This window comes from Phalaenopsis equestris, unplaced genomic scaffold (genome assembly GCF_001263595.1).
Source record: "Phalaenopsis equestris unplaced genomic scaffold, ASM126359v1 Scaffold229182, whole genome shotgun sequence".
Lineage (NCBI taxonomy): Eukaryota > Viridiplantae > Streptophyta > Magnoliopsida > Asparagales > Orchidaceae > Phalaenopsis > Phalaenopsis equestris.
In genome coordinates, this window is record NW_018247155.1 from 107,061 (window position 1) to 132,060 (window position 25,000).

A 25,000-nucleotide genomic window follows, 5' to 3' on the forward strand; every position below is an offset into this window, starting at 1 on the left:
AGCCCAGCTCTGAGCCCCCACTTTGACCAACGTCTAATTCCCAGTCCTAATCTTTCATGTGGTTATAGGTTTCTTTTGTTAGTGATTTCCACTACTCATTTTTTTTTTATGACTTTCATGTTGGGTTGTCTTGCTTTATTTATTTATTTTCGCAAATATGTTTAAATATGTTGCAAATCATGATACGCTCGCAGTATTAATAATGCAACGGTAGCAGATGCCCAGGTACGCTTTTACAGTATATCTATAGCATTTTAATTTACTGCAGTTTACCTTTCAAGTATCTTTTATTTACCTGCAATTTGATTATTCTGTATGCAAAACCAAACACTGACATCAAAACTGTGAAACATAAGCTACAAACACTTAAACCCTGGAGCCATCGCGACGATAAGAGCTTGAAACCAACTTTGTGGGCAGCAGGACGAGGAGCTTAGAGCGAGCAGCAAGGTCTGCTTGAACATTATCTCTTCCTAGTATAATAATAACACATAGGGCTTCGAGGTAGCTCGCCTAGCGTTGCGTAAATCCTCACTCCCTTTTTAGGCCCCTGTACAACCATGTTGTGCAGCGTAAGTCCTAACTCGACTTAGGTTCCGAGGTTGTTGTGTGGTACGACGTAAACCCTCCTTTCTCTGTGGGCTATTTGCATAATCGGGTATTATGCAAATGTAAGTCCCAAATAATAAAACTGGCAAGATCAAACACTTAATTAATTTCATCTCCAAAATGTAGCCACACAGTAGGGTAGTTTGGGAAGTCACTGGGGATTCTCCTCAGGATCTGTGACATCCCCTACCTTTTCTTTCCTTTGGACTCCTGAAATAAATGTTCATGTTTGAGCCACTCCCATTTGCCCTTCTACGTCCTACCTTGAAAACCTGAACCTTGAATTCTTGAAGACTAGAACCATTGATCATTATCGAGAGTTTTCTCAAGTGACGTGGCTCGTGTGTTTGTTGAGAGGGATATCACTCAACCAGCTCCCGATGAGATATAGATTGGAACCACTCACAACGGGTATTGACAAAATGTTGAAATAGAACCACACCCGCCTTATTGCTCTCATTGCAGTATGTTTGACCACAACTCTACTATTTGCTATCGTTTGCATCCTCATCTAAGACTGGATATCGCTAAAGATCAGCCATCTATCATCCCTGTTGAGAAGATGCAACCCGATTCTCTTTCCAACACCGCAATTCCTGACGAAGAATACCATACTATAACTACATATCCAGTGGTGCTTATACCACCCACTGTTATTGAATAAGACTCACTTAAAAGCCAAGACACCCGAGAGTGCTCCTTTGATTCAGTAACAGATCAGTCGGTTCAACATGTAGTTGCTTCTAATGTTCAACAACTTGCACATCTTCAACACACTTTAGACCAAGATCAGGTGAGCTAATCTTCGAATGAAAAATGACAGGTCTATTCCAGGAGAAAGAAGAAGAATGGAGACTGACTCCAGCTCGAGAACATATTGGATGATACATTGGTTACTACTGACAATGACAATCATCTTACCAACTTACTAGCTTGCTCATTTCCTAGAACTAGATGCAGAGACAAGATCAAATTGGATCGCTCTCTAGCCACCTGATATTTTGTATTTCAGCATTTTTAGACTTTTTTTTTTAAGTCTCTAATGTACTTTTTTGTATTTTCTAGTTTTGGAACCACTTGTGGTTTTTGTGTGAGCAAGGTGTCATGCTTGGGTCCTTTCACACATTATATCTGTATTTTTCTTTCTAGTTAATATATTACTTTTAAATATATATATATATTTATTTTATTTATTTTATTTGTTTTTAATTTTAAAAGGAAAACGGTATTTAGCAGACCCAAATACCGGTTTATCATGCACTAGGCCTCATGATGACTGACCGCACTATTTGCTAACAATTCGAGAACCCCGCGCCACGAGGGATCGAATCCCTGACCTGCGGGGACTTATAACGACCCTGCCACAAACAGGCCGGACAGACGGACAGACGGACGGACGGGATGGATGGATCGATGGATGGGATGGATAGAGGGATGGATGGATGGCAAGTTTACACTTCTCGACGAAAAAAGAAGGCTGAGGGCACACTCCAACTTGAAAATCTAATGGATGATACTTTGGTTACTCCTGGTAATGACACGACACTTACGAATTTGTTAGTTGGCTCCCTTTCGAGAACTTCCCGCTCCTAAAACCAGAGGAAGAGGCAGGACTAAACTGGCTCGTCCCTAGCTACTTGTTTTCTGCAAATTTTAATTTTTTGAGTCTATCTGTATTTTTGAGTCTGTCTGTATCTTTTAGTTGGGGTGTCACTGTACTTGGTATCGTATGGGTAGGGTGCCTCTATTGGGCCCTCTCATATAACTTTTATGTATCTTTTCTATTTCAATAAAATCATCCTTTGGGCTTTTCAAAAATATATATACTGATAATTTAAATTTATTTATTAATGATATAAATTTACAAGTGATTTAATATTCAAAGTCCACAATTTATTTTCTTATTTGGAGAATGTTAAGCGGAAAGTTTGCAAGCATATTTCCTTCGAAACCCTTCTCAGGGATAGTGAAATATCAAACCACCGTGGTGATCAAATGGCCGGTCCATGTTTTCCTTAATAGAAGATTTTAGTTTAGTGGATTGTTACTGTTATGGATTACAAATGAAGGAATGATCATCATTTAGTTTGGCTGGGTTGTCAAGCATATTTTTAATAGTCATGTTGACAAAGACTGACAATTTTTTGCTAATTTTATTTTAGTGAATTGCCAATCACTAATTTTATAGTAGTATAGATAACAAAATGATTGGACGGTCTTAATTTATCTTTGGAGGACTATGCTTTATAATCGTAGTATGATGGTAGACACACATGGGAAAGACAACATTGAAGGAACTCAAATGCTAGATTTGGCTCTAGCCAAGTTTTTTTCTTTTTCTTTTTCTTTTTCTTTTTTGGGTTAAATTCACACGAATGCCACACACTTGTGTAAACTGTTACTATACTGCTTTCTGATATCTCCCTACCTGGTAATTTTATTGTAGCTGGAGTGTTGCAGCTATTTGTATATAAAAATTTTGCCTCAGCTAGCTTAGATTTTTCCTCGAGCTTAAAGAATGTATGATTTCTTTCTTGCAGATAAAACAATTTAATGAGCCCATTGAGGTTAAGATTTTTGAGTGGAACACTGGGGGCCTTTTAACCAGGATTGAGGTGAGAATTTTTGTTGTGTTCTTTCCATTTATTGTCTAACGTTTAGATCCTTTGCATCGGAGAAACATCAGCATGTCAATGTGGGCATATTGTTTTCAGGGTTTACGTGCATTCCTCCCCAAAGCTGAGCTGTTGAATAGAGTTAGCAGCTTTATGGATTTGAAGAAAAATGTAAGCTACCTGCAGATTTGGCTATAATTTTTCTCCTTTTTTAGTTTAGTTGCTTTGGTACGATTTTCCCAATGTGCTATTCTATTATTCAGAATTGTCTGATTTACATTTCTGTTGTCTATGACTAAAGATAAAATTATGAGCCAAATCTGTTATTTAGGTTTGCTTCTTAGTGCAGGTTGGTCGACGGATGTTTGTGTCTATTAGTCGGATTGATGAGACAACTAATGTCCTGATTATCAGTGAGAGAGAAGCTTGGGTTAGTTCATCTATGTTTCACTGACCCCACTTGTTGTTTATGTTGAATTTAATAATTCTCAGCTTGTTAACAGGTTGCTTTTTTGTTGATTTTCTTTATGCTTACTATCATATGTGATAAGCATGCCTATGTTTTACTCAATTGAATTCATGCAGTTGACTTTTAGACTGAATATACTGTACAATTCAATTGGCAGTTTATCTGGAAATGCCTTTTATGGTTCTCAAATTTCATGTTAATGAATCATTTTACTAAAAAGCAATTCCTATGGCAGTCCTTATGTGAATGTGAATAAATTCCTTGCAACAGTTTCTTAGACTGGCATCACTTTGTACATTTTCATTGGCACTTGCATGTTACTTGTCAAACCCTATCTACTGGGCCCAAGTAGAAATCACAGTAATCTAGCAGGAAGGTGCGAGCTGAAGATTAAGAAATATTTTCAAGAAAAAAAAAATATGATATCAATAATTTTAGTCCACCAATAAGGTCATCTTAGCATCTAAATCTGATAATAGTCAATTAGTTTACCAATTTATAATTAAAATTCAACTTCATTAAGACCTTGTCTAGGAAAGAAATAATTAATGAACCAACTAGTCATAACATTACTCACTTTTGAATGGCATGTCTGAAGTAGAGCTTAGAAGCGCTCCATTAGATGACGCACCTCTAACAACCTAAAAATTATAAAATGAGAAACATGGGTTTATAAGTAATGAACTCAATAGGTGTAATCCCATAGAGTAAAGCATAAACAATAAGATATGAGCCATAAATATGAGTAAATAAAATAATGAAAGTAAAAAAAAAGGAATTTTATTATGTGATAGTTATGGACAAGATACAAAAGATAAGGTTTTAAATAGAGCAAAATGCCAAAATACTATGTTTACTATTTACATGAGGCTATTTTAGCTCCGAAATCTATGAAAGTGTCAAACTTGTCCCTTAATCCCTTAATCTTTTAATATGAGTTGAAGTAGTCTCTAGAGAGGATTATTTGAGCCTCATTAAGAGTCTGAAAACTAAATTGACACTTTTGTAGACTTTGAAACTAAAATGACGTCCTGCAAAAAACCATTTTGACATTTTTTTAAATATATGAATAATTTAATAGTTTTTAATAGATTTAATAAGAAATTATTTTCTTAAACTCATGATCATTATGTGTTCACACACACACAAACATATATATCTAGATAGATACATACACACACATATACGTACACCCACAGACACACACACAAACACACACACACAAACACACACACACAAACAGACATACACACGTACATATGCACACACACATACACATATACACACATACAAACACACAGACATACACACGTACAAACACACTTACAGACGCACAGATACACACACGTTCACACACACACAAACACACAAACATTATGACACAAGCATACACTATTATTTGATCATACATATTTATATGAATATAGTACAAGCATAATTTACATTATGTTATATATAATATTTGATCATACATATTTTTTCTCAGTTTAACACATAGTACTTCATAAACTCTATATTCAAAAGAATCTAAATCAATCATGCATGACATATCAATGTATTAAACAATTGCTACAATCAATTAAATATATTTTTTTTAATAAATGATTCTACAATTTATCAATTTATCCTGATTTTTACTAGGCATATTACACGATTATTATAAATATTTAATCTCTTTATCATGAAATAACACTAAAATGCATTATCATGGAATAACAGTAGGCATTTAACACAATTTTTTTTTATAATTATTCAATATTTTTATCATGGAGTAACACTACAATTATAAGCTCCTCAATGCATCTGCTGTGGGCTTAGAGCTTTTTGTAAAAACTCTTGGAAGTGATAGGGAAGAGTATCTAATAAATTTCTCGAGTTAGTTGGGCAATCCAAGTTATTTTGGTGGGTAAATTGGATGTAATATCAAAACCTGGTCAGGTTGAACCAAGTTGGGTTCATTTTGGATTTTTGTTTTGTTCTCCAAAATTTTCCAAAAAAATGGCTATATAATAAATGAATTAGGTTAAGGACTACATCTAGATGACATAATGGTGTTTTTCATATTTTTGTATGAAGTTCATGATAATGGAAAGTGGGTTAGAGTCAACTAAATAGGGTAGAAAACCTAGTTTGGTTGAGTTACCTAGGAGAGATTTAGGGTTTCATTGATGGAACAAAGAGTTGAAACTCTCGGGTGTGATGGAGGAATGTGTTTACAACATATCAAGATGGTAGGACAAGCTCCTACTGTTTGATTTCTTTGATTGGAGGTATAAGGGTAAGTGATTGGATTTTTAAATGGGTAAATATGAGAATTGTGGTAGAATCATAGTAATATGGATGGATAATCCTACAAAAATGAAATAATAGAAAATTGATCCTAAGGATTGCATCAACTCAAGAAAATTGCACCAAGTTTTCCTTGTGGCATTGGCCGCCAAGCTTTCTCCTTCTAGTTTCACACTCAACATTCACTATGAAATTTCAGTAACCCAATAAAAATCATTTTCATTCCAAAAAATATTAAATTAATAGGTTTCTTACACTTTATAACCAAACTAGGGAAAAAAGAGAGGGAAAGATAGAGTAGGGCGTGGGTCATGCGTTAATTACCCTAACTATTTCATAACCACTAATACACCCGATTTGGTTGTCCATCCTTGGTTTGGCTAGCCATACATATTAGCTAAGCTACTCAAAACATGACATTAAGAAATCATAAAAGTAATATAAATTGTCTCTGAAAACATATAATCATGTGCGCAATGTATAAAATTCAGATGCTATATGTAATATTGGTTATATTCATGAAATCAAAGCCCGTAATTTTTATTTTGCTTCTATTTATAGGATTTTGATCAATTTTCATTTTCTTGACTTGTGATCTAGTAATTTTCATTGAAATCTTGCTTATCATGTGTCACATCAAATTCCCTGGACCTCAAAGAACTCTCCCCTAAAGTGTTTGAACTGATGTACTCTCCTCCAATTTCCACCTTACAAGAAAACCTAAAATTTTCATATTGATCTGATGCCATTTCCTTTGTAATAATATGATCAACTTCGAAGAAAAAAAAGAATCATCCTGTCAATATGAAGGTATCGTAACTTTCTTAAGTGAAATTAAATCTCATATATTAAAAACTAGGCTAATAAATATATCTTTTGGCAAACATACGTGGTTGCGCTAAAATTTTTAATTAATACCCTACACATCCGTTAACTTGCAATTTTCTAAATTTAGCGGATGAATGTCTCTTTGGGCGATTCTAACCAACACATAATCTTTCACGTTGAAATCTTTGGAAGTTATCTTTATTTTTTTATGAGCATATTTTGTATTAATCATCTTTAATTGTAGTTGTACATTTTCATGATGACTTTGGAAATCATGAACTAAAGTAAATGTTGAATTTGAGATTGCGTATTATGATGTGCTTATAAAATCATATAGTTTTTAGGGTTATATCCATAAATTATTTTGAATGGTATCTTTTTTTAGTACACTTAAAATATTAATTTTACAGTGAAACTTGGCTTTAGGTAGTGAAATAAAAAATATGCTCCATTATGCACTTCAAACACGAAGCAGTGCAAATCGATGGTAGACCATGCCACAAGAAAATGGCACGATGGCTACTCATGAAGAGTGCTCTTCGTTTAAGAAGTGCACTGACATTTTTGCCTTAGGTGTGCTTTAGCGCCTTGAGGGAGTTGCAATGCGGTTTGAATAATATTAACAAGTTGGATTTAAACCAATGATATAAATTGAGCTTGCAAGGATGCCTCATGATTTCTATTCACCCACTTCAATTAACACAAAAGAGTGGAGCCTTAGTGATTTTCTCTTCCTCTTGAATAACAATTAAGCTTGCAAGTATGCTCACGAGAAATCTCTTTTGAGCTCCACAGCAGCAAAGCCTTAGCAATTTTATCACTGAGCTTGTATGTATGTATCTCTAGCCATAAGCCCGTAGAGGTAGAGATTATTCTTATGTGTTGATACCAAACTTGCGAAGACACAACTCTTTGATCTCATCGAACTTGCAAAGGCATTAATCCATTACAGAGCCGCATTACAAAGCTATAGAGATGTAGTTCCATTGTGACGAGACTCGTGAGTATATAATTTTTGGTACCACAGAGTCAACTTTATTTGAAATTCAATTTTTTGGTTTTTTAATTTTAGTGTGTGATAATTGCCAAATTTAACATATATTTTTTTGGATATTGTTCAAATTTTTTGAATGATTTGAAAATAAATTTGTTTTAAAATAAATTAATCAATTTAAAAAATTCACTTTGATCAAAATATTCTTACAAATTATCATCTTTTTTAAATAGACCTCATGTTATGAAAGTATCATTAAATTAAATTTTTTTTTTTTTAGTTTGCTTTAATTATAGGTAATGACAATGCTTGCATTGAAGGAATCGAATAAAAATAAAAATATCCAACATTATATGATTTAGAATTATTCATTTAAATTTAATATAAATAATTTTAAATAATGGTAAATTGTGTTTGTTATTTATTCATATTTATATTCCATATTTAAATCATTAGATCATATTTTTAATTAATAATTTATTTATACATGCAAAAAATTAGACATGGTCGATTCAAACATGAGGAAATATACAACTTGAAAATATACGAAGCTAAAATATGCGTAGCACTTTTTGTTATATATTTATATATATATTTGTGATAACTAGACAAATGAAGATATATCTCAAGTTCTGGATTTGAAAATATTAATATATTTAAAATGAAAAGTTCAATGCATAATTTTTTATTCAAAGAATGTGACAAAGAAGTTGCTAGAAGGAAATATAAGAGACAAATGTTAATAAAGGAAAATGTGGATGAGAGTATTCGAGAAAATTTTATGCAATACATTCTAAGGTGATTCTATCAAGCAAAAATCTCTTTCAATAGAGTGAAATTAGATAGTTTTGATCATTTGGTTGAGATAGTTAAATAATATGGAACATATATTTTACTAGAATATTATCATGAGTTAAGAGCTCCTCTACTTTAATAAGAATTATACTGAACTATAAATGACGTGTCAGATAAAAAAAATTGGCAAGAGAAGGAATGCACTTTTATGTGTATTGGATTGATTGATTGTAAAGAGCGATTTATAATTAAATTTTTAGTTAATTTATTGTCAAACACTGTATTTTTAAAGTCAGTTGTACTTAAATATTAAAAATATTTGGTAAAGCTCTTTTAACTCTTAGATGTACAAATAATCACTCTATGTTCTTGTTGGTCTGTAATTTTAATATTTACTATTGAATGTATATACCATCTACTTTTTCTCAAATTAGACACTTTCAACATATTTTTCTATTTATGTAGGTTAAGTTATTATAAAAAAAAGATATATATGTTTTTGACACACTGTGTAACTCATTATATTGATATGATAATAGAGAATATTGAAAAAATAGATAAAGTGAAAAATACTATCAAGAAAATTTTGGAGTTAACTAATTACATATACAATCATGAATTATGTTTTGTAAAATGAGAAAATATGGTAGTGTAGAATTAGTGAGACAAGATATTACTCGTTTTGCAATTTCATATATCATTCTTGCAAGCATACATAAAAAAGACGGCATATGTTTGTTTATAAAGATTAGAACAAGTCTAGAATTAGTGTTTATTGTAAAAGGAATTATAATAAGGAGAATAATCATAAGATTAGATTTTGGAATAACAAATATCATAAACGTATTATGAATATGCTAAGATTAGTAGATGGTGACAAACAATCCATGATGAATTGTATTTATGATGAAATTGATATAGTTAAAGATGCAATCAATTATACATTTAGAGGAGATGAAAAAATATGAGCAAATTTTTCGTATCATTGAGTCAACTCTTACAGCTATTGTATTAAGTTGAATATTATCTTAATTCAGAATTTTTATAAGAATAAGCTTAAATTACAATTAGATGTATAATTAATTGAAGGCTTATATGCAACTCTTATTAAGTTAGTAAAAAATTTTAATGAAAGAATGAAAATAAACTAAGACTTTTTTATTTCTAATCATGCTAGTGATTTTTTTTGTGATTTAGTACGTCATCTGTAATAGAAATAATAAAGTTTCAGGTGTGATTAATTAAATTTTACATAATTTTGAGTTTTTAATTAATTATTGTTATTTTTAATGTGATATTGTAATTATAATACAGTGGAGTAGTGGGAGATAAATGGTGTATCATTCTCTAACTTTGAAAAATTAGTTGTTAAGAGCTAATGACTGATTTATAGTGTAGTTGGTTATGAGAGAACTTAGTCCTCTTGCAAGTTAATAATTCTTTAACTCTTATATATATATTGAGTAATTCATATAATTAATTAATTAATTTTTTATTTCTTTATAGATTCATACAAAAGAAGAGAAATTGACTAGAGTAGAAGTGCTTAAATTATTTAGTTTTCATCAAGTACAATAAAGTCTTAGAAAGAAGATTCATTTTCAGAAATATTAGTGATTTGATTAGTTTGGATTTAATTGATGAAAACTGTGAGTGATTGATTAGAGGAATGGGAAATTTTGGTAAGCAATGATTTGGTGGTGAAAATATTGGATATAAATTAATGATTTGGTGGTGAAAATATTGGATATAAATTAACAATTCTTAAGAAAAATTTGATCGAAAGTGGTCTACAAGTACAAGATTCAACGGGCAAAAGAAAAAAAAATTCATTCACAAAGTTGAAGAGTTCATCTTGACCTATATTTACTTCTTTTATGCTAGAAAAAGAGAAGATATGACTCCTCATTGTGAAGATAAATAAAAATATAATCAATGCTTATGTTGTTTTTAAATATCATAGGTTTTGACTTTTATTCTAAATACTTGAGATGAAAATCATGATATAATCTTATGGTCATATTTTAAATTTTTAAAATATGGAATTTAAGATTTTAAACAATTTGACTATGAGAGACTTCTTGAATAATGTGTTTACTGGTTTATTTTCTACTCCAGTCTTATGGATAAGAACACGAGTAAAATCTTGAAGGTATTCTATCCATTTTGTATTTCCATAATTCAAATTCTTTTTCGTGTTTATAAATTTAAGGGTGTGTTGGTTCATGTTCAGTATAATATTCCTCTAGTCTTTAACAGTTTGAATTGTGGCATAGAATTTTTTATCATTTGTAAAATAGCGTTCTCTAGCATCATTTTATTTCTCATTGAAGAAGATTGTTGGTCGATTTTCTTGACTTTGTGTTCCTCCTAGCCCAACCCTCGAAGCATCTTTGGTTACTTTCTCTTATTAAAATCATGAACTTTAAGAATAGGGGAACAGGTCATAAGTACTTTGTTTCGTTCAATGTTTTTTTTTGTGCATTTGTAATCAAAACAAACTCATGTGTTTTTAAGATATTTATGATTGGAGCTACAATTGTGCTAAAGTTTTTGATAAACCTTATGTAGAAGGTTAATAAGTCATGGAAGCTTCTGACATATGTGAAAGATTTCCAGGGTTGGCGTAGTCAATGTTTGTCTTAATCTTTGATGGATCTGCTTTTAGTTCGGCACCAAACATAATAAAACCTAAGAATATAATCTATTTGGGGTAAAATAAGCATTTTTTAAGACTGACATAAAATTTTGCGTCTCTAAATTTCCTTGAACCATTCATCTCATGTTACTTGATATAACTTCTCATGGACTATAAATAAGAATGTCATCAAAGTATATTATTATAAAGTGTCCAATAAAAGGTTTCAAAATTGTACTCATCAATCCATGAATGTACTTGTGGTCTTAGATAATCCAAAAAGCATGAGTAGCGACTCATAAAGGCCAGCTAGGATTTTAAATATTGTTTTCCATTCATCCTCAGGCTTTATCCTAAAGATGTTTATCACACTTTAAGTCAATTTGGAGAATAATTAAGTTCCATTAATAAGATTTAACATGTGAAAATTATACATTATGCGATCTTATCTATTGCTTTACTATCCACACACGTTCTCTCGGTATCATTTTTCGTAGGTGTCAAAAGAGTGGAGGCCGCTTAAGAACTTGGATTTTTCTAAATGAAGTTTTTCATTAGTAGTTCTAGCTGTCTTTTTATCTCTGTATGCTCTGTTGGGTTCATCTATAATGTGGTAAATAGGAAACTTGTGAAACATGAATGACTTTAACATATTGTATCTCTTAATGGCGACAATTCATGTGGCAGTTCATTGGGTACCAAATCCTTGTACTTTGATAATAAGTTTGAGACCACAACATTTATGTCGTGCTCATCTAAATCAAATGTAACCTTTCTCATTTTTATGATATAAAGAGCACATTCCCTCTCTAAACTTTTATCAGTAAATGTTTAACTGGAGGTCCCATGATGTGATTGTGTTAGGGGTGAAGTAAAAAAAAAATGTTCTCCGTATCAGCAGGGGACGATATCACTATCAATTGAAGGTTTGCATTTTTTTTCTTACTTTGCTGAGGCTAAATTCATAATAAGGTTTTGTGAGAATGTTATGTGCTTGTTTTGTCAGGTGGCTTAACTGAAAATAACTATATAGGCTTTTCCTTGTGCTTGAAATCATATATATTTTCTAGACCATATTGTGTCTTATTAAGAGCATAAAATGAAGCTCTATCTAGGAAAATATGTGTTGTGTCAATGGATAGGACATTGCACTCTCTGTGATTGTCATAACTATCCATCCTAATGGGTACTAGGCATCTAGATGTAATGGGTAATGAAGTGTTTTACCCAATTTTTATGAAATTGTTTGGGATTGGGTTCTAATTCTATATTGGTTTTTGTTAATGTATGTGTGGATATCACACTCATTACACTATCCTGATCACTAGCCAACTTGCACCCTTTATCATTCCACATGATATATAAGATGAAGATATTTCTCCTCTTTTCTTCATTTTTAGATATTGCTATACATGTCATAACACTCACCTGATCCTCCAATACTTGTTCGATATCCTGATTTGATAATGGGGTATCATCATGAATCTCTTCTATCTCATCATCCTCTTCTATCTCATCTATGAATATTATCTCACTTTTACATCGATTTTGAATGTGACCATTTTTATGACACTTAACGAAGATTATATCTCACATTTTTTGGAAATCGGCTCGGTGGTAGTCTTATGAGTTTGGACACTTAGTAATGATGGGCCATATCTAGCAGCAGAATTTTGTGATGGATATGTGGAAGCAAGGCCCTTAAATCTTGAATTTGATGCAATTTTTTAATGCTTTTTTAGGAGTAAAACATACTGCAATATACCGTCTAGTATTTTGTGGATTTTGAAGTTATATCTTCATTCCTAATGTCTCCTTTTAAGACTAATAACAACTGTTAGTTAATTACCAATCTTTATCAGTGCAGGTGGTCATATGATCCTTATATCCATTCATATACTCAATCACTTGAAATCTCATGTCTTAGTGCCATCAACTTTTCATGCAATATTTTTTTCATGGTTTCTTGAACAGTACTTGGCTCTAGGCATTTTCTTCATCTCTACCCATTTCAGGAATAGCCTCTATTTGTTAATTAAAATATTGTTTCATTTTGGCAAATGTGGTTCGTTGATAATCATCCTTCTGATACCGGATAAAAAAAGTCATCCGTTTGGTTAAACCAGTTTAGTAACTTATTTAGGTTATGAACTCCATCATAGATAGGAGCTTTCACCATAACTTTTAAGGTTGTTCATTCAAAGTTTCATAATTTCTATGATGGTCATTCTTATAGGGATTCATAAATGATTGTTTCCTAGGTGGATAATCATTTCTAGGGTTTTTCATAAAATTTTCATCTAGGTTAGTAGGGTTAATAAACGTGGGGGCAAGGTTGGAGTTTGTGTCCTATGAACAAGATTTGAACTCGGGTAATTGAGTTTATGAATTTTTTTTTTGCAAGCTATCATATTTATTCCCATTGTGTTTGGTTGATTCCTCAACTTTTCTAGATAAATGTTCCATCTGATATTGACTAGCAGTTTTAGGAGACATGGTTATACAATGGTTATGCAAATCGAATGCTTGAAATTTTATATATATGTAGATATGCATATATTTACGAATACATATACATAAATATGAATGAGTGTGTGTCTATATATATATATATATATATATATATATATATATAGATATACATATATATATATATATAAAACATACATTCATGTTTGTGTATATTTATTCATAAATATATACATTTCTACATATGCATGTATGTATACATACATACATATATATATAAATAAGCAAATAATGCTTGTTATAATATAGTGAAATTATGCTTGAAGTTTGATTTTATAAAATTTTGAAGCATAGAATTAATTAACACGAGTATTGTGGAAGAATACAAATAAAATTATAAAAGTCAACGTAAGATTTCTCTTGTTGACTTGGAATCAAGGTTAAAGCTTTATTGTAAATGTGAATCACTCCCTTACTGATTTGATTAACTCTGACTAAATTAAAGGTAAGTTTAAGGTATTTTGTTAGGCTTAATGAATGTGGAGGCAATTATTTGACTCTTAGGCAATAGTTATATGCAATTTTCCATTAGTTCTTGTAATAAAAGATAAAATACCATAAACAATTAAATAATTCCAAAGTTGAATGACCTTTTAGGGATTTCAAATTTCCAAATGAAATGATTTTTCAAACATCTAATATTTTTATTAATCAAATCTGTAATGGTGTTCTAATGCTCTTCTAATGTTCTTATATTGATTCTATAGAAAAATTTTGTGTGCATAGAATTTTCTATAGAAGTTGGTGATAGAGAAGCGTTTCTAATATATTTCTAGAGTTAGTAGAACCAAACCGAGAGATTTTGTTTTGTGACTGATGCAATCTCAAAATTAGTTCAGGCTAGGCCAAATTTGGCTGATTTTGGATTTTGTTTTTGTTCTCCAAAATTTTCTAAAGAAAATGGCTATATAATTAATGATATAGGTTAAGGATTCCATCTAGCTGAAATATGTAGTTTTCATAATTTTCTTTTGAGTTTATGATAATGGAAAGTGGGTTAGTTAACTAGGTAGAGTTGAAACCCTCCTTTTGTAAGATTGAGAACTATTCACCTAGCACCTCTTCATTGTGGAGTTGACCAGTAAGCTTCCTCCGAGTTTCAAACTCAAAATTCATTAACCAGATAATCATTTTCATTCCAAACAAATAGTATATAAATAGGGAAAGCGAGGGAAAGAAAAGGTGGGATGGTCCATGGGGGTAACTATTCTAACCACTATTACACCTGGTTTAGCCGTCTCTCACTTTGCTTGGCAAGCCACTGTTGACCTCATTTTTAGTGAGGTCTTAGTTTCTTAGAAGTTCTTATTGACCATTTTAGCGGACTAGTAATAAAGCCCATCTCCCATAGAGCTTCGAGCCACTTCTTGACTCATTTTTGTGAAGAAATCGCTTGAGTGGTTCCAAACATTCAACTTCTAGTTGCAAGGGCTAAGGACCAACATGTAGAGAGCTCGAAAATGAGTTCATACAGGATCAGACGGCCTTAGGTGAACTCTCCATGAATCAACAACGCATTCGCTACACCATGCACGAAGTTAACACTTTTATGGCCCGACCGTTGATGAACTTGTCCGGACGACCCCGGATGACTAAATGGACTGCACTAGCGCGTCTGGAACGTCAACTTTAGCTAGGGAGGACACCCATATCGCTATAGTTATGCACTTGCACAAACGACACGAAAATCGATATACCTTTTTAAAATTAGATTGGCGCGGGCCCAGACTCAACTCAGGTTAAACTAGAGTTTTACTTAGGCTAGATAGGGGCTGAACACGGGTTGATTAACTCGGGTTATATGATTTTGAATTTCAAAATTTAAATTCCAAATTTATCATTTAATCCCCCTTTAAGCTTTTCCAATTAAGCTGGCTGTTTGAAAGGAAATCATTCAATTCACCGGCAATTGTAGGTAACGGCTCCTTTGATTAATTCGGCCCCGCTCCATTCTTGAAGAGACGCTTGCCTTCTTCCTCTAGCTCTCGGCCCTCGCTCGAAGTCTTGCTCTCCAGAGATCCCACTCGCCTGCTCCTCACTCTTGTTGGCTTCCTGCTCGCGTACGACGAACTCTCTCTTCCTCTTCTCGATTCGATCACCCCCCGCTCGCTCCCGCACTCTCTGGATTTCGATCTCCCTCACGCCTAACAAACCAAGCCTCTCGTCTCCCTCTCCCGATCGAAGCTTCTGCGCGCCTCTTTCTCCACCGATCAAAGCTCGAGAAACCCTCGCTCGACTCCCTCCACCGATTGACACTCTTGCTCGCCTCCCTCACTCGACAGACTTTTCCTTGTTCCGAAGCCTGCTCCCTGCTCCTCTGCTCGATCGAAGAAGCCTTTCTCGCTCGCGATCGAAGCGCCCCTCCCGCTCCCTCACGCAGAAAGAAGTCCCGCTCACCTGCTTCGCACTGCCCTGCACCGAAGCTTTCACCCGCTCACCTCCTCTCTGTTCCGAGCCCACTCGATCCCGCCTTGCATCGAGATCGCTCGAGTCTTCCCCTTCCTCTTTCTCGATAGAATTTCAACACCGAAGCTCTCACTCCATCGAACACCTTCGCTTGAATCCCCCTTTCGCTGCCGAAGACCTCGCCTCATCCTCTCATCACGCCGAACAGCCACACGACTCGCCTCCTCTCTTCCGAGACCGAGACCCCGGCTCGGCTCCTTCCGCTCGATCCCGCCTCGCTGCACCAAAGCCCTCCGCACGCCTCCTCTTTCTCACTCGACTCTGCTTCCCTCTTGCTTCATTTGCTTGGATAGGGATCAATTCCTGCTTCATGCGAGACTGCTCTCGTGCGCTCCTGAGCTTAGTCTTCCTCTTCTATTGCTCTCGACGTGCAGCAAAGCTTCGACTCCAGATACTTCCTTCAGGCCCGAGACTTGCTAAGCGGAGCTCTGTTAATCTGAATTGGGTATTCTCTTGGGATCTTTTGTTATTATTTTTATTTTTATGTTCTTTGTGCTCTTAATTGTGTGGTTTTTCTGCTTTAGCCTTTTGCTACTTAAATTTGTCTGCTTTTCAGGAAGCTAGTCGTAGCTTATTCTTATGGATTTATTTTCTCTGTAAGGTTCTTATGTGCTTCTAATATGTTTGTTGAGATATATGTAGGTTTTAACGAATTATTCTTTGATATGTAGGCATTAACAATCATCACTTTAATTTTAAATATGGTAATTAAGTTTGAAGCATGTTGTTTAAATAGCTAAGAATTACTTTTTTTTTTTTTTGCTGCAACAATGCCGTGGAGTTCCTTAGAATTAACTACTGTGCATGCTCCTAAGTTTGTGGAAGTATGGAAGTATTATGTAGCCTGGATGAAGCAATATGTTCAGATAAAGTAATTACAATCCTTATGTATTTACATATCCAACTCTCAAATTTCAATCCTTACATACGTACCATTTATCTCTTATTTGTTTACATATCTAACGCCTCAACTTTACCCATTACATTCATCCGAACTTTTCATATCACATAAAGCTTACTACGATTTCAACCTTTAAACACGGAATGCACTTTCTCTTGCATAGTCAATGTGGTAGGTATGTAAACATCGAAATTTGGGTGATGGGTCTGTAAACATGTAGGGATTGAGTGATGTGCATGCAAAATCCCTTTAAATGTGTTTCACTGAAATTGGGTTTTGATATGCAAACATGTGTAGCAATTAACGTACATACTTTGAGAACCTTTATGATTCTCCTTAAAAGCTTTAATTGTTGTAATTTTAGAGGCTTCACATGCCGTGTTTGGTGTCGATTTTTAGTAATTGTTGAAAGTTTAGGGGTTGCCCTTGATCGATACTTTCACTGTTTGGGAACCACTTTAGGTGCAGATTTTTGGGCTGATTTGTGATATTTGTATTTATTGTTTTGAAAGAAATTTTGGGTTGCACTTTTTGAGTATATTTGGTGGCTTTTGGGCTTCATTTTTTTTTATTCTGAATTGTAGAACTTTCGGGTCGATCAAAACACTGTCTTGGAACAAATTTAAGCACTTTTCTCGAGAGTCAATTCAGTTACAATTGTTGAAAGAATTGAAGTGCTTTTAGGTTGATTCACTTGTTATTTTCTCATTGGATTTGTTAGTTTTGGAAGTAGGTCAACCTTCTATTTTTGTTTATTTCGTTATTTTTGTATCATGGTTAAGTCAAAAAATGAGAATTTCTGATTTAATTATTTGAAAGACACTTAGAAATATTTGAGGATTAGTTGGAAAACACTTAATGAGGATTAGTAAATATTTGAGGATTAGTTGGAAAACACTTAATTGAAGGTAGATGACTTAAATCACTTTAAGCACATGTTAAAGTGTAAGCTCCTAGATTTTAAGAGCACACCCTAGGTGAGAGCCCATCCACCTAATTCTTATTGCAGGCTTCCTAGATTTTAGGAGAACACCCTAGGTGAGAGTTCATCCACCTAATTCTCAGCATAGATTTCTAGATTTTATGAGAGTCCATTTACCTAATTCTCAGCATAGACTTCCGAGATTTTAGGAATACACCCTAGGTGAGCGTTCATCCACCTAATTTTTGAATGAATAATGAAACTAGACACTTAAGTCTGATTCACAAACTGATTAAGACACTAGACATGAGGATGCACTGAGACGTAGTGAATGCTTCCTTAATTAAATTAACAGCGAAATTCCCACTTCCTTAATTTAAATCAATAGTGAAATTCCCGCAATGACTTAACCTATAATGAAACCCAGTGCACCAGGATTTGAGCTTGGATTTGCTTAAGAAAAGATATTACACTCAAATCCTCCTGACAATTTGAGAAATTTGTTAGTGCCACATATGAATCATCAGATTAGGATAAGTTTAGGGTCTAAGTGGCGAGGGCGATGACGACACTGTTTATGTGTGCTTAAACGAGGGATACGAAATGAGATTTTTAGAATAGTATCTACTACCTCAAGGATGTTCAATAAAGGAGAGGAAAAGATTCATGATGCTATTCGCAGATTCTTGGTGGGATCGTTGCCCCCGACACTCTTAGATTTTCAGTAGTTCTAGCATGATTAGAGTGACTAGCCTGTGGACTATACGACTTTATAAAATATTTACAAAAATAAAAATAAAAATTTATTTTGCATGTTAAAAAGAACTCTACTTAAAAAAAAAGACTTGAACAACAATTTTGCCATGAAAATCTTTCTATGAAAATTTATAAAGGTTCACGGCTAGTCACTTGGATTTGAGGTTAAGGACTGCCTTCTGTAGATTGTCAGGCTGGTAACTCTTGTTCAAGATCCGGAAGCATACAGTCCAGCTCTGAGCCACCCACTTTTGCCAATGTCTTATACCCAGTCCTGATCTTTCATATGTGGCTAAGGGTTTCTTTTGCTCGTGATTTTTACTACTCATTTTTCTGACTTTTGTGCTTGGTTTTCTCGCCTTGTTTATTTTTCTTGCGAGTTTATAGTTTTGCGAGTTTATTTAAATCTGTCGCAAGTCATACTATGTTCGCAATATTAATCACGCAATAGCAGCAGATGCCCAAGTGTGCTTTTACAGTTTATCTACAACATTTTAGTTTATCGCATTTTACTTCTCAAAGTATCTTTTATTTACTTGCAATTTGCTTATTCTGCATGTAAAACCAAAACCGAAACAATACAAAACCAAAATTTGACATCAAAACTGTGAAACATAAATCCCAATCTGAAGCACTTAAACCCTGGAGCCATCGCGATGACTAGGAACTTGGAGCAACTTCGTGGGCAGCGCGACATGGAGTTTGGAGCGGACTATAGGTGGAGGTATTCGTCATGCTACAACAGCAAAATGAGTCTACAACAACTAAACTTTTCTAATTTAAACAACCCATAAGACTTCGAGGTAGTTTGCCTAGAGCGACGTAAACCCTCACTCCTTTTTGGCCCCTGCACAACTATGTTGTGCATCGTATATCCTAATTCTCCTTAGGTTCCGAGGTTGTCGTAAAGAACGACATAAAACCTCTTATCTCTGAGGGCTATTTGCATAACCAGTTATTATGTAAGTGTAAGTCCCAAATAATAAAATTGATAGGATTGAACACTCAAATAACATCTTCTCCAAAAACACAACCACACAGTAGAATAGTCCGGGAAGTCACTGAGGTTTCTCCTCAGGATCTATGTCATCCCCTACATGTTCTTTCCTTTGAACTCCTAAAATAACTGTTCATATTTGAGCCACTCCCATTTTCTTTTCCACGTCCTACCGTGAAAGCTTAAACTTTGAAATCTTGAAGACTAATACCTCTGATTATTATCGAGAGTTTTCTCAAGTGACCCAGTCATTTGAGATGTAATTAACTATAGGGACTTGCCCTTATAGAGAACTTGGAACCCAGGTAAAATAAACCTTATTTAATCTTTATATTAGATAGGGAAACTTGTCGGTCACACATAAAAGGTTCGCAGACCAAACGGATGTCACAAATCTCCTAATTTGCAAGATTGGGTCTATCTCCGAGGTCTACACTTATCTTTCGGGAAGGTGTAGTATTCGCGGTATCGGACACGATTATTGGATGAATGAGATCCATTTGGCCTCATTTTTTTCAAAAATTAAAACATAGTAATTTCAAAACCCAAACTATATATCTCTTATATTAAATTAAATTTCAGAAATTATTTTCATATTCATATTTTTCAAACCTTCAAAAAGGTTGACCGGCAGCTACACACATTAACTACAAAACAAGATAACATATTATGGGATCATAGCAATAATTTAAAATTTCTTCTAAGACATAATCACATACACAACAAAAATTTCAAAAGCTACAAGCAAAATTGGCTACATTTATGATATCAAAACCCTTAATTTCATCTTTATTTTAGTCATAGTCTAGTAGTTGGCCCAATCTTCTTTGCATTGAAACCTTGAACATCATTTGCCATATCAGCATCACTAAGATCAAACCAAATTTTATTTAAAAGTTATTCATATTTATGTATTTAATAAGATGAATCTTATTTCACTCATCCACTATTATTAAGCATAAGTCTAACTTTTTTCGTTGATTTTTATCAAGGTCTCAATTTTTTGCTATGTTATAATTTGAAAAACTCATTTAACAATTTAACCTAAATTTCTACAACTAAGTACATCACATATAATAAAATAGGGTTGGCTCCCTCAAATCCCTCATATTAAAACCATTTTCTACTGCCATATAGACATTAAAATTTTAATAGATTTAATTCTTCTCGGAAATCCTCAAGTATTCAATTGACCAAACTTTCTAAAATGGTCTCTATGCACATATAAGCAAATATAAATTGATAAATTTAAGTTTCTAAGGTTTGGGTGTACCTCTTCAAAACAAGAAGATGCATTGGGTGTACCTCTTCAAAACAAGAAGATGCAAATAATGGTAACATAAGATGAAGAAGAATGAGAAGGTAAAGATATCAAAACTTCCTTCTCCCTTTCCTCTTTTTAGCATCCTCTCAATTGGCTTGTCGAACCTTCCATAGCCATTGAACTGGAAATTTTTTCTTGCATTTGGTTGCATGTGTGCCCAAAGAATCTGACTAACATCGGTTGATCACCTATGTCATCCTCAATCACCCGCTCGCTCACTTGATTTCAACTTTCTACTCTCTTTCCTTCACTCAACTTCCTGTCCTCTCCTTCCTCGTTCCTCCTGTTGTCGCTCTAAGCATCGTTTGAAATTTAAGGAGGGCTCGCCAATCGTAGCTGACTAATTTGTTGGTTTGGTTTACTTGAACCCGCCTGTTTAGAAATTCAGGTTATTGCACCACTGCTTTGTGCTCGTCCCAAATTGGTGCATTGATTTTTCTCGGCATGGTATTCTTGTTACCTCATCTCTACTTCTTATGATTGTCTCTTGATCCTGTTACAGTTGTCTTGGATTTACATTTTCACCTACATAAACATTATTTCTTGTGCAAATAAGCTTTCCATGCATCCTGATGAGTCACATCTTTCCCTTTCGGAAAGAAAAAAGCTTTTTAATTGCTAAAATAATCCAAAGCAATGGGCCAGTTAGCCTTTTCCAAATTGTTCATGCTAAGTATGATAACTTTGCTTAGGTTTGCTTGAAGAAGTTTAAAGTTGTCCGTCAATAAGCTCAATTTATCAACAGCAAGCCCAGATATTGTTAGTGTTATGGTCGTACATTATTCATCTGTAGCGAACAGTTTCAGCAGTCTCCTTGCCTCCAGTTCTTGGCTGCTAGTGCTCGCATCCTCTTTCTCTGTACTGGGGCAATAATCATTCAACCATATTTTAAGTCAGCAATTCACAGTCCATTAATTCTCTTATGGAGTGACTAATTTTGGAACTTTATGAATTGTGCTGTTTCATTTTTATGTTGCTTAGTTCCTTCATTCATGTAGAAAGTTTGTGCAAAACTGTTTCAAATGTTGTAGTCAACATTTCTGGCTTGTAACTGAAGGTAAATGTCCTTACAGCGGTGTTCCAATTTCTGTCCATTATCATCGAGTTCATCAACTATAGGAAAATAAAGTTCTTTCTCATAGGATTGGATGGTCTTTAGTCTCTATGTTACAAAATTATCAGAAGGCAAGATTACCTTGCTCTATAGCTTTGTTTTAGTCATAAAGATAACATCTCCAAATTATCAATTTCTTCTGAGATCTCTTTCCAGTTACAACATAATCAGAGGAGACAGGATGCTTTACTCTCTTAATTAGAATTTTGGCACAATAAATCATCGTTTACTTCTTAGAACTCTCTTTGTATAGGTTAATGTCTCATCACTTAGCTAGAGTTTTGATATGAGATAATTTCACATATGGTTTATTTGTTTTGATAACTCCTTTTGCATGGTCACTTATATGGGTGTCAAAAATTGTCCCGACACGCCAACATGACTCAAAAAATTTGGGTTAGGATTGACCCGGATATTTTTCGAGTTGGGTTCGGGTCAGAGAATTTGATTCATTTATTATTCTTGTCGGGTTTGGGTTGAACCCGAAAATCCAAACATGACTCGAATAAGCACGAAAGTCTGGGTCGGGTTTGGATTAATCCTATTCGGGTCAGACTTGAACCCGACCCGACACCCCTAGTTTTAATGAACTTCATTTTACCACTTTTGAGCTCACTTATTTAGGTGAATTGATCATTTTTTGCAGGATATGCATCATTTAAAAGTGGGAACCCTTCTAGAAGGGTCTATCTGCAAAATTTTTCCGTTTGGAGCCCAAGTAAGAATTGGCGAGACTAATCGAAGGTTAGTCATGTGATTCTGTGTTTTCCATAATTCCTTCAAATTTCTAATTGGTGAGACTAATCGAAGGTTAGTCATGTGAACCTGTGTTTTCCATAATTCCTTCAAATTTACTTGTTTAAAGTACTTGTTCTTTCAAACCACAAATATAAGATGAACTATTTTCATGAATGACTGTGCAGATGTGCACATGCATGTTCCATGTGCTCAAATGTCAACGCTCACCCTTAGAAAGATTTGGTGCTCACACACATAAAAACATTCATACATATATGCGCGCACATAGACATGCTATATTATTATGTATATATTTAAGATCACGAATCTCCGAAAATTGAAGTCATGATTTTTGATCTTCATGCTTGTCCTTGGAGCTATGTATTATTTATCTATTTGTGGTGGATATTTATTTTATGGTTATTGATTAAATATATTTATAATTCTTATTAATGGAATGTCTAGATAATGCGTTGTGATATTTTATATTTCTTTTAAATAAGTTATTCATATTAAATGAAATTACTACCAAATTTCTTCTCTCTTTTTGACATACTAAGGAGTGGAAATATAAAGCAAATGACAAAGATGCAAGTACAAAAAAATAAGGAGAAAACGTGACGGCCCTTGGGTTGAGATCTAAAGAATCATGCAAGTAGTCTCTCATCTAAATAAACTTACGTGAAACCAAGGTCTAGCTTTGCAGTATTGCTGGTGTCTCCAATACTTTTGTTGTTGTTATAGTGGTTACATATCTTTCTTACGTGACCTGGTCTTCAATTTTAAGCTCTAAGCAGGTGAAGCTTCGAATGACGATGTTGTCGGCTAGGCAACTTCTTCATCACCGTGTCAATTCAATTGACATGCTGTTTGTCTTTGAAATGGAAGTTAAATAAACGATTGGTAAAAAAGAGTCAGAATCTGATTGGCTTGGTCAAAATGCTTCAGATTATACTTATTTTGAAGGCAAATGCTATCACATAGGATTTTGAATACAATATACTTACTTAATAGACATATTTGTAGCATTGAACTCAGGAGTAGGGTGATGTTGATGGAGTTGCTAGTTTTATGAATGACTCGAAGCACCTTTTAACTAAGGCGTGCTTGTTGCTTGAGATCACTGAGGGGCTGATGATAGGGTAGGGATGAGTTATAGATATTTTATGGTAAACCAGTTGTATATTGGGTCAGAGTAAGGATATGAGGGAGAACATTGATATTGCATATATATGGATGTATTTATGCAAGTCTTTATCGAAGATCTGTAGTTGCTTATGACATCATGAATGGTATGATGTTGTGTTCGTTATTGATTATTAAGTTCGTAAAGAATTCAAAGAGGAGCTTATAGTGACAACAATGGGCAAGTGAAATTAATGATTTAAGTATGGCGCCAATAAAATTATCATGAAAGTAGGAAAGGTGTACTTGCAGCAATGATTTTGAGTCGATGATGGAACATCTGCGATGTCTTTTGCATGCAATAGCATTATTGTTTCTTTAAAGCTTTGATTGTGCTGTGGAACTGGATGATGAAAATCTCGTATCTCGTTGCCATGGTAATGATTCAATCTCACTTAAAAGATCTTAAGAGAATTGGTGGAATTTGAGTGAACAAGTGGGACATCTTGGCTATTTATAAGAAAATTTGAGCGTGTAATTGTACAATATAATATAGATTGTATAATATGGTTAATTTGTCTCTTTGATCATCCTAATAGTTAGAAAACAAGTATTTGATTGAGGACTGGTAGTATAATACGATATGGATATTATAGTAAAGTTAATCCTAGTTAACATAACAATTGTATGCAGTTAGCAGGGTTAGTTGACTATGATCGTGAAATTTTAAGCTATCTGTACATGTGGATCATACAATATGGTTTATTAATATTGCTTTATGGTTCAACTCAGTTCTTTCGTTATCCTTCATTTATGAATTCACTTTTTGTGATTTTGAAGACTTAACTCGAAATGTACAATCACAATATAATAGCAATAAAAGCAAACGAG

The 25,000-nt window shown here is 33.8% G+C and overlaps 1 protein-coding gene across 1 annotated transcript in view; it reads left to right on the plus strand.

The window, feature by feature from the left end:
• Positions 1 to 25,000, plus strand: part of LOC110038021 — a 70,000-nt gene that overhangs the window by 30,053 nt on the left and 14,947 nt on the right. Inside the window, exons 3-6 of the mRNA XM_020742776.1 lie at positions 3,150 to 3,224; positions 3,324 to 3,395; positions 3,574 to 3,654; positions 22,893 to 22,990. Coding sequence (XP_020598435.1) covers positions 3,150 to 3,224; positions 3,324 to 3,395; positions 3,574 to 3,654; positions 22,893 to 22,990 — 326 coding nt within the window. The remainder of the gene's footprint in view (positions 1 to 3,149; positions 3,225 to 3,323; positions 3,396 to 3,573; positions 3,655 to 22,892; positions 22,991 to 25,000) is intronic.